The sequence below is a fragment of the Pelobates fuscus genome, chromosome 9 (genome assembly GCF_036172605.1).
Source record: "Pelobates fuscus isolate aPelFus1 chromosome 9, aPelFus1.pri, whole genome shotgun sequence".
Classification (NCBI taxonomy): Eukaryota; Metazoa; Chordata; class Amphibia; order Anura; family Pelobatidae; genus Pelobates; species Pelobates fuscus.
In genome coordinates this window covers 121,600,073-121,612,204 of record NC_086325.1, presented here as the reverse complement: position 1 = coordinate 121,612,204, position 12,132 = coordinate 121,600,073, and the positions used below count along the sequence as shown (strand labels likewise).

At 34.9% G+C, this 12,132-nt stretch overlaps 1 protein-coding gene across 1 annotated transcript in view; it reads left to right on the top strand.

Annotated features, from left to right (window-relative positions):
* DENND1A (DENN domain containing 1A) overlaps positions 1–12,132 on the top strand; it is a 920,735-nt gene that overhangs the window by 395,448 nt on the left and 513,155 nt on the right. The window contains exon 6 of the mRNA XM_063432346.1: positions 11,631–11,700. Within this exon, the coding sequence (XP_063288416.1) occupies positions 11,631–11,700 (70 nt within the window). The remainder of the gene's footprint in view (positions 1–11,630; positions 11,701–12,132) is intronic.

The window sequence follows — 12,132 nt, the reverse complement described above, 5'->3', positions numbered from 1 at the left end:
TTATTTTTAATGTTTTTTTGAACAGGGCACAAGGAGAAGTAGGCTCTGGCCAGTCTCAGAATCCACTACTTCCCTTCCTTTGCTTAACCTCTGACCTGTAAAAACAAGAGGTAATCAGAAGTTCTAAAGTAGCTAACAGGAAGGGGAAGTTTTTGGTTACAAATTAAATATATGCTAGTCATAAGCTATAAATCGCCCAGCAGGGCTATGAGCTGAACTGCTCATGTTAGAAGAGGTACAGGGTGTTTGGGTTATAGCAGCATGCTGATTTAACACAATTTACATCCATAGCTTAGCCTTAATCATCTATCAGAAAATGTTGTAAACAAATTATTTTTAATTTTGTGTCCTGATCATTCTCTATTTCCCTGGATTGATCTCATTAGCTATTTACTTAACTTTACAAATTACCAACTATTTGTGTTCACAATGTTAAAACTAGGTGCATTTTACACAACAGCATGCTCCAAACAATCTTATGTTCTGTAAAATAAAGTGAAAAGAGACACTTTACAAATCTAATTTTGCTAAATCAGATCGGCTGCAAGTTTGTACAATTAAACGCCTTGTTCAGTATGGCAATACTCTGACACGTTATTGAAATCCAATTCTAAGATCTACCAGGAGGTCAATCATTAAAACCCTATTGGAGCCCCTTACTATTGGAACAAGTTCCCACCTCACATCCACTCAGCTTCCTATTTCTCATCCTTTTGCAAATTTCTGAAGACACACCTCTTTATGTAAACATCCTCTAATACCCAAAGACTCATTTGTTGGCTTGGCTTTAGGATCCGATTCCTTCGTAATAGGCCCCTAGCTATAACCCAATCCGTTTTGTTGAGGAAAAATACATAGCTCATTTTAACTTATATTCTTCTAAAATTTGTTTTAAATAACATTTCTGTCTTAATCCTCTAGTATATCTTTTTATATTGCAACTCAATGACAGTATGAAAATGTTTGTTTATTTCACTGATTGTATCATTTTTTGATAGAAAGTCATGGGAAAAAGAAAGTACACCCTGTTTGAATTATATAGTTTTCATTTGTTCCTTAGAAGGTCTCAATATTAGGTAAATACAACCTCGGATGAACAACAACATATGTAATTTACACAGTGTTATGATTTATTTAACCCCTTAAGGACTGGACTTTTTTTGCGATGTTGTACATTTGCGACCAGGCATCTTTTTACACTTTTGTGGTGTTTGTGTTTAGCTGTAATTTTCCGCTCTCTCATTTACTGTTCATATACAAATTATATATTGTTTTTTTCAGGACAAAAGGGGCTTTCTTTACATACCATTATTTATATAATCTCATGTCATTTAATTTTTAAAAAATGAAAAAATATGATGAAAAATTGAAAAAAAATACATGTTTTTTGACTTTTATGTGAAAAATCTTTTATTCATCTACAAAAGCGAATGAAAAAAACTGCTAAATAGATTCAAAATTTTGTCCTGAGTTTAAAAATACCCAGTGTTTACATGCTTTTTGCTATTTTTTTGCATGTTATAGGGCTATAAGTACAAGTAGGATATTGCGGTTTCAAAACATATATTTTTAAAATTTATCAATAGTGACATTGTAACACTATTATCTGTCATAAATCGCTGAATAACACCCCACATGTACATATTTTTTTTAAAGTAGACAACCCAGGGTATTCAATATGGGGTATGTCCAGACTTTTTTAGTAGCCACTTAGTCGCAAACACTGGCCAAAGTTAGCGTTCATATTTGTTTGTGTGTGAAAAAAGTAAAAAACTAAATTGAACGCTAATTTTGGCCAGTGTTTGTGACCAAGTGGTTACTAAAAAAGACTGGTCATACCCCATTTGCAATACCTTGGGTTGTCTTCTTTCGCAAATGGTATGCCATCATGGGGGTAATTCTCATTCCTGGGCTACCATACGCTCTCAAAGGCAACGTAACCAACCTGGTCATTTTCAATGTAAAAATATTTGACCCATATATTTGACCCTGTAACTTTCAAAAACGCTATAAAACCTGTACATGGGGGGTACTGTTATACTCAGGAGACTTTGCTGAACACAAATATTAGTGTTTCAAAACTGGAAAATGTATCACAACAATTATATCATCAGTAAACGTGCTGTTTATGTGTGAAAAATGCAAAAAAAGTCACTTTCACTGACAATATCATCGCTGTGATACGTTTTACTGTTTTGAATCACTAATATTTGTGTTCAGCAAAGTCTCCCGAGTAAAACAGTACCCCCCATGTACAGGTTTTAGGGTGTCGTAGAACGTTACAGGGTAAAATACAGTGCTAGCAAATTAAATTCTCTAGACTTTTGGCCTGGGTTGGCAGGCAGGTCCCTTAAATTGCAATCAATAAAATAACTTAATTATGTAAAAATATTACATAAATATGCACCTGGAATTTAAATATATATGCATATTTATATATTTGAAGTCTACGTGTATATTTATATAATTATTTATGTCATTTTGTATATGGACATATGAATAGTTTGTATACTTTTTATTTATTTATATATACATAGATATATATACAATTTCATTCTAAGTGTATTTTGATATAAATATATATATATTAATATCAAAATACAGTTAGAATAACATTTCGTATAGATATATATTTTTTTTTAATTTTTATTATTATTTTTAATTTTTTAAATTTAATTTAAATTATTTATTATTCGTATTTTATAATAATATATATATACAATATATATATAGTTATTATATATATTATATATATACGTGTGTAAATTAATTATAAGTGTATTTTTATATTAATATATGTACATATTAATATAAAAATACACTTAGCATGACATTATATATATGATATATAGACATATATTATATAGGTATAATATATGTCTATATATCATATATATACACATATATAATAATATTTTTTTTTTTATTCACTATAACTTTAATTTTTTTTGATTTTACACTGGCAGGGAGACTGCCTGTCAGCACAGACAGTCCCCCTGCAGGCAGAGTCTAGGACACCTATTGTGACCATGTGGTCGCCCTGTTGGGCGATCACATGGCCACAGGGGTCCTAATCCGCCATGGGGAGACTGTCTGGGCTGCAGGCAGTCTCCCCACAACGGGAGCAACGCCGATCGCCGCCGGGGGAACGACGGCGATCGGGTAAGTACCTCTTAAATTTAGGACGGTTCAGGACCGTCGTCGGTCGGCAACGCAAAAATGCCGATGACGGTCCTGAACCGTCCCGCGTCCTTAAGGGGTTAAGAAAACTAAAGACAACATGGATAAGCCATGTGATAAAAACTAAGTACGCCCTTACTGCTTCCATAGAAATTAAAAGGCCAAGTAGCAGACAGGAACGGCTAATCAAATTCACTAGATTCATTGATCATCAACAAGTGTGACCACCTCTAAAAAAGATGATGTGTTAGGAGTTTGCTGGTCTGGAGCATTCAGGTGTGTTAACACAGTGCCAAGTAGGAAAGGTGTTAGCAATGATCTTAAAGAAGCAATTGTTGCAGCCCATCAAACTGAGAAGGGCTATAAGGCCATTTCCAAACAATTTAAAGACAGTCATTCTACAGTGGGAAAGATTATTCAAAAGTGGAAAACTATGTTTCCTGATATGTCCTGATATATAAAGCCATATAAATCAAAGAGTGTACTTTTTCCCATGACTGTATGAATTGTTAAATAGATTAATAAATAAAATTAAATGTCCATGAACAGAACTGCAACACACTAACATTTGCATGAGTCTGAAAATACTTTCTACATTTGCTCATTGATAGGTGGTGAAAACGTAAAGCTTGCAGCAGTTCAGCTGTGTCCTTCTAAGTTTATGGGTTTTTTAGGAAATCTGTAATTTATCAGCACATGAGCAAGCGGTAAATGTTCTGATTAGGAGTTGTGAAATGGTGTGTTCAAAAGTATACTTCATCCTTCACCCTATTTTTCCATGGTTTGCCAAGAGCATTTTTTATGTTACATTTTGCTGCCTTTTATTCAGCAATGTAGTATGATGGTCATGAATATGCTGGCAAACAAGAGGTTAATCAGTCAGCATTAAACGTCTTCTTGCTGTCAGATATATATCAACTTCTGATGGAGAACTCTAATGGAGGAAATCTCTGCCTGACATATCTCAACACTGCCATCATTAGACCCAATCTGTGCACTGCACATCCATTCTCTGCACTCTTTGCACTGCAGAGACTAATGTGATGTGTATAGGCTCTCTGTGAAATCCACATTCACTGAGCACTCACCACAGTGTTTAATCTACCTGCGGTATTGCACATATGCTAGTTTGAATGGTGCTAACTTGTTGCAGCAAGTACAGACCCTGCAGACACTGCTAATATGAAATATTCTATCAGATGACAGACACATTAGAAGCACAAACACTGTGCGCTATCAAGCCTCCATTTTTCACAAGTCGTATAATGTGCATATAAGTGCACAGAATAATTCTGTTTGTCAGATAAAGTGCCATCATCTTTCTTCGTTGGTAACTGCATGCACAGATATTACCATGTTCCCTCCTTACTCAGGAAGATGAGAAACTGCCGTATTGTCTTCTAATTTTTCCAACACAGGTGGTAGTAGTACAGTGTCAGCGTTATTTACATGATTATTAGGTGATTTTTCAAATTAAATTCAAACATTTAGGCCAGAGTAGCCAAACTGAAGCTGATCTAGACATTTGTTTTCCTGTTAAGCTATTTTGACCTTAATTGTGAAATTCACTTTACATTTTCATGCACTTCTCACTCTGAATGCACACTATGTGCCATCCTTATCTATTCCTATGGTAAAGAATGCACGCAGTGTGCAATCCTTCTCTATTCCTACAGTATTGAATGCTCACTGTGTGCCATCCTTATCTATTCCTATGGTACTGAATGCACAAGGTGCAATATTTCTCTATTCCTACGGTACTGAATGCACACTGTGTGCCATCCTTCTCTATTCATCTGGTACTGAAAGCACACTGTGCCATCTTTCTCTATACCTACGGTACTGAATGCACACTGTGTCATCCTTCTCTATTCCTACGGTATTGAATGCACACTGTGTCATCCTTCTCTATTCCTACGGTACTGAATGCACACTGTGTCATCCTTCTCTATTCCTACGGTATTGAATGCATACAGTGTGCAATTCTTCTCTATTCCTACAGTACTGAATGCATGCAGTGTGCCATCCTTCTATATTCCTATGTTACTAAATGCACGCAGTGTGCCATTCTTCTCTAATCCTATGGTACTGAATTCACATTGTGTGCCATCCTCCTCTATTCCTACGGTATTAAATGCACGCAGTGTGCCATTCTTCTCTATTCCTACTGTGCTGAATGCACACAGTGTACCATTCTTCTATATTCCTACAGTACTGAATGCATGCAGTGTGCCATTGTTCTCTATTCCTACTGTACTAAATGCACGCAGTGTGCCATTCTTCTCTAATCCTATGGTACGGAATGCATACAGTCTGCCATTCTTCTCTATTCCTTCAGTACTGAATGCACACTGTGTGCCATCCTCTATTCCTACAGTACTGAATGCAAGCAGTGTGACATTCTTCACTATCCCTACGTTACAGAATGCACACAGTGTACCATCCTTCTCTATTCCTATGGTACTGAATGCACATCGTGTGCCATTTGTCTCTATTCCTATGGTACTGAATGCACACTGTGTCCCATCCTTTTCTATTCCTACGATACTGAATGCACACTGTGTCATCCTTCTCTATTCCTACGGTATTGAATGCATACAGTGTGCCATTCTTCTCTATTCTTACGGTACTGAATGCATGCAGTGTGCCATTCCTCTCTATTCCAGTGGCACTGGATGTACACAGTGTTGTTTCTTCAACCATTCTTTTGGCGCTGGATACATGCAGCACAATCATCATCTGTTCCTCTTCCACATGGTGCCACCTTCAGTAGTGGGTATTCACATTGACCCAGCATCCAATATTCATCCTGCACTATATACACTCAGTATGCAAACATAGTGTACCAACATCCCATTCTTCCTCCCCTACTTGGCACACAAATTACCATCATCCCTTGTTACTCTCACATTGACGGCACACAGATTGCCTCTTTCCATTATTCCTCTGTTATTGGAAGCTTGTGAATAACCAACCACTCCTATTGTTCATGGCAAAAAAAGTGCCAGAAACAACACCAAGGAGAACAAAACACACAATACACACTCTTTCTGTATTTTGTTGCCCGATAAAAGTATCCCCCCCCAAAAAAAAAAAAAAAAAAAAAAAAATCTACCAATTTTTGAAAATAAAATTTAAAGATCATTTTCATGCACTCAACATTCTTTCATTAGCAATTTTTGGGGTGAACCTCTTTTAAGCACTGAGCATTAGAAATAGACCAGATAATTTCACCTTTATTCAATCTCCTTTGATCACAAATGTTACTGTTTCACAAAACTGTGTCATTTATGTTACTGTTTCACAATACTGTGTCATTTATGTTACTGGTTCACAATACTGTGTCATTTATGTTACTGGTTCACAATACTGTGTCATTTATGTTACTGGTTCACAATACTGTGCCATTTATGTTACTGGTTCACAATACTGTGTCATTTATGTTACTGGTTCACAATACTGTGTCATTTATGTTACTGGTTCACAATACTGTGCCATTTATGTTACTGGTTCACAATACTGTGTCATTTATGTTACTGGTTCATAATACTGTGTCATTAATGTTACTGGTTCACAAAACTGTGTCATTAATGTTACTGTTTCACAATACTGTTTCATTTATGTTACTGGTTCACAATACTGTGTCATTTATGTTACTGGTTCACAATACTGTGTCATTTATGTTACTGGTTCACAATACTGTGTCATTTATGTTACTGTTTCACAATACTGTGTCATTTATGTTACTGGTTCACAATACTGTGTCATTTATGTTACTGGTTCACAATACTGTGTCATTTATGTTACTGGTTCACGATACTGTGTCATTTATGTTACTGGTTCATAATACTGTGTCATTTATGTTACTGTTTCACAATACTGTGTCATTTATGTTACTGGTTCACAATACTGTGTCATTAATGTTACTGGTTCACAATACTGTGCCATTAATGTTACTGGTTCACAATACTGTGTCATTTATGTTACTGGTTTACAATATTGTGTCATTTATGTTACTGGTTCACAATACTATTTAATATATGTTACTGGTTCACAATACTATTTAATTTATGTTACTGGTTCACAATACTGTGTCATTTATGTTACTGGTTCACAATACTGTGTCATTTATGTTACTGGTTCACAATACTGTGCCATTTATGTTACTGGTTCACAATGCTGTGTCATTAATGTTACTGGTTCACAATACTGTGTCATTAATGTTACTGGTTCACAATACTATGTAATTTATGTTACTGGTTCACAATACTATGTAATTTATGTTACTGGTTCACAAAACTATGTAATTTATGTTACTGGTTCACAATACTGTGTCATTAATGTTACTGGTTCACAATACTGTCATTTATGACGCTAGTAGCTGACATTAAAGTGACATAATGTGACATGTTATATGCTACACACTGGTGTCTTTCACATAAATGGTTATGTACATTCTGTGATATAAATAAAAACTATTTTTAGTAAGTAAAAGTGTGGTCATCTGCAGAATTTTATCAGAATTACAGAATTTGGCTAAAACTGAGATTATCTTTGTTAACAAACATGCACAACAATGTTTTAAATAGAATTGTAAGGGTGTGAATTAAAGGTGACAATACATATCAGGACCCCTTTAGGTCCTTATGTAATTTAAAATAAAAATAAAAAGTTAGCTCTATCTGCTCCATGGCATTAGACCTATGTGACTTTGCAATAAACCCTACATTTCTAGATTCTTAAGATTAATGGAAAACCAATTTGCACATCATGAAGGTGAAATGGCACAGATGGGCTTTGATATGTATTGCTCATAAATGTGTATGTACTGCACTTTTACTCGGTTGCTACTAGTTTCTGCTTACCCCATAGTGCACTCCCTCAGTGCAATGAGTTTTCCCAGAGTGACTAGAAGGAACAAAGAGTGAGGAACCATAGCTGTGTTGACATACATATAAGAGAGAGGTATTGTACTCACAATTTTTTGCTTATGTTGAAACCAGGATGGGTGTACCTATCATAATTCATAGGGATTTCTTTTATGTCCATTCATGAAATCTGTGCACAAGATGACAAAAAAGTGGATTACGGCAAGACAGATTGTAAAGGATTTACATTTCTAAAATGTTGTTCACAGTAAATAAATACCATTGGGTTTGTGTAACTTTTATTTAGGTTTTTTATTGAAAGATGTGTAAACATACACAATAGAATTAAATTTGGAACAAAGGGGAAGACAAGAAAAAAATAAACTGTGTGAAATCTCAAAAGCAAACAAAGCATATTCAAAGTACTTTGAACATTACAAGTGACATCTAAGTTATTGAGATGGCAAAAAGTATAAACTGGCATCTGTTTTAAGGGAAAATATGGCTGATGGCTCACATTTGGTGTTAAATAGCCGGGTTTTCTGCAGTCTCCTAATGTATACCAGTGTTTTTAAAGCAAGAATATTCCACCCTTAAAGTTTCATAAACCTTCCTTACACAATTCTGTCTATATAGTGTTCTTTCTGTAAATGTTTATATTCCTAGAACACTTAGAAGAATTTTAAAGGATTAGCAGTCAATGTTGTTAGGAAAGTTAGACACCAGTAAAGTTACTGTATTTTTCTCAAAATTAATTGTGATACACATTTTGTGAAATCCTTTATATATTTTGTTTTCGTTGCTGAAGCGAAGCTGTGTGATTATGCAGTCTCGCTGATCATTCTAGGATTTAAGAACATATTTAAATGTATTTCTTATTTAATCGTCTAGGGTGCTCCTCAGTGACTTTCCTTCTTTTTCTTGTTACTTTTATTTTATGAAAATCTAAGCTGTGAAGAATTTATTCCTAAAAATCTTTAAGATAAAAAAACAAAAACAAACGTTAAGAGTGAAAATGAATGTCTGATGTATATACATACACACAGATTTCAGGAGAAAAAATAAATAATAGGTTCCATCTCTGCCTGCGACAGGATTAAAAACGGAAGACTTTTACGAAACATTGTAGTTGAGCAATTAAGGTCTGCTTTTCACTTTTTTCCAACTAAAGAAATAAGTTCTGAAGACATTTTCAAGTCTCTGAAAAGTGCTCATTTTCTTTTAAATGCTGTTTCCTTGTTCTCTCAATTTTTTAACTAACTCTAAAGAGCTTCCCATGATAAGGGTCGTGTAATCCTTCTGTTTACTAAAAGGTCCTTAATCTCCTTCTCCAAGTCCTTTTACAGGGAAGATTTCTTGGTACTCCTTCAGTCGATTCAATCTCGGAGATGTTTGTTTATACGAAAAGGACCTTTCTGCTGCCTAATCCCTTCCAAATGTTTACACAGTAACTGCTACATCAACGGTTGTTTAAACTAGTAATCGTTTTCCACTCGGCAGTATCCAGCAAGCTGCAGCTCACACTGATTGAAATGTATTAGCAGAAGTGATAATACTGTCATATAACAAGAAAAGTTAAGTTGCTTATCAGTATATTTTGATAAGCTACTTAAATTTTACAGTAGTACTTGCAGGCTTCAGACAAACATTAGTGCCGCTCACTCATCTGTCACGTAAATTACATCTCACTTCATTTATTACTGCAAGCTGTGCAGTTACTAACCATGAGGGCACAGATCCCCTTACAGTTGGCAGAATATAGTCATATCATGTAAACGCTTAACAATCTCTCCAGCTCTATCACTGAATCCACTCTTTGTATCTGTGAGTGGAGGGGGGGCTACAAGGCGCCATGCTCCCTCATTCACACATTGAGAGAATTCCACGTTAATGGAATTACATAGATTTTTAAAATGTATTTATTTAACGGTATGTAACGAAAGCCATGCAGCAGAGCCTGGCCTTTAAAAAAAATCTGAAAAGTCATTATGTAAGCGTTTATTTATAATATATGTTCATGTCAATGTTAACATTGGATTGGACATGTGTTTAGTGCAAAAAAAAATGGCATTTGCTACCAAAATAGATGAAGGGAGCATTAACAAAAGATGGATCCACAGCTGTTGTAATAGTGATGTTTTGCCTGCTTCTGGACTGGGGATCTACCTTTTTTTTGCCAACCTGGATTAAGCTATTTGCTATTTTACAGGTTTGACAAACATCAAAGTTCCATTTTAAATATGTCTCTACTGCTCTCTAAAATGTTTTAGAATTTTATCTATAACTCCATGACTGCATTACTTACATTCTCAAAAAGCTTGACTTTTGTGAACTTTGTAAATGCAAATGTTAGAAAGATACATAGCACGTCTTTTAAATATACTTACATAGTTACCTGTTTTAAATTAAGATTCTATCCTTTAATAGTTCTGGTCAAACAGTTGATCAGATTAAAATATCTTCAATAAACAAATGAGAAATGTTTGGTCTTCAGAGAGGCCAGCTGTTATTAAAGGGACATCATAGTCTCCAGAACAACTACAGCTTATTGTATTTGTTCTGGTGAGTATACTCATTCCCTTCAGGTTTTTTGCACTAAACACTGTTTATTTCAGAGAAAATGCAGTATTTACATTACAGCCTAGGGATACCTTGATTGGACACTCTTTATTTGGCTACTAGAGGTGCTTCTGGGGCAGTGCTGCACAGTGTGCACGGAGACACTGTACTTTCCTCATAGAGACACATTTTGGACTTACTCCTCTTTACTCTTAATCTGTCACCCCCAGGTTTATTTATTTATTTATTTTCATCCCTTGTTTTTATCTTTGTTTCTCTATTCATTTTGGTTATACTTGATGTAACTTAGTTATCTTCTGGATGATACTACATTGATTGAAGCACCTGTTTTGATGTGTATCATTCTTTTGTTCTTTTTGTATGCTTATAATGCAATGAAAACCTTCAATAAAGATTTTGAAAAAAAAAATGAAATAAGACTAAATAATATAGACAATGGGAAATCAATACATTTATTTTGTCCAAAGTTACTTGTTCCAGTATATTTAATATATGTTCTTTTATTTTCACTGATTGTCTTCAAAGAATTGACCCCCTACAAGCTGTCAATCTCCATAGACAATGACCTAGGTTATCTCTCAAAACTTGCTGGCCCTGAGTAAGAAGTTATTTTGCCACTCTAGATACTGCACACGTTTAGAAAATTATTATGCCCTTTAATACATTTGTGAATAATTGCAAAATGGGAATGTTGTGATATTAATGGTTAAACATAAATTTTGTGTTAGGAGTTTTATTGTCAGTGTTCTTCACCAACACAGTGTCCACAAAAATGTTCCGCTTTGATCTACAATTTTAATTTCCATGTAAACGCCCAGCAATTGCTTGTTTAGTGAATAACTCTGAGCGTGTTTATCTAGAACTCACCCCATTTAACACTGGGCATACACCACTAAATGTATGTCTAGTGGCACCTGTACGTAAAGTTATTTTAGATATTTCTAAGCACACAATATGAGCAGTAAGATTTATGGTACGTCTGTCACATGTGTTTTTTTCCAGCTACCTCCCATGGTTTGAAGTCTTTTACAAACTTCTGAACATCTCAGCAGATTATTCCTCAAAAAAACAGGTATGTTAAGAAGAACATATTTCTGTGTTATGACTGTCTGACTTCTATGGAAGCATGTTATACTTACTGGAAAGTTTAAAAGCTTTTGACTTCTAACATTATTTTTTTTTTTTATATTTCGTTTTTATTATGTTTGGTTTTATTATGTTTGGGGTCGAAACGTTGCTGTTGTGGTTCCTAATAAATTGCCTGTCTTGAACCAAGGAGGGCCTGGACCTCTATTACTTTACTAATGTTTGGAAATTTGGTGTTTGATTCCGGCTCAGCAAGCACCCTGGCTCAGATTTGTGGGAGTGAGTGCAGTTCCACATATACTATTCAACACATGCATATACACACTGACACACATACAGATACACACATTGACTACATACAGATACACAGATATTCACACTGACACACAGATACAGGCATACACACTGGCACACAAAC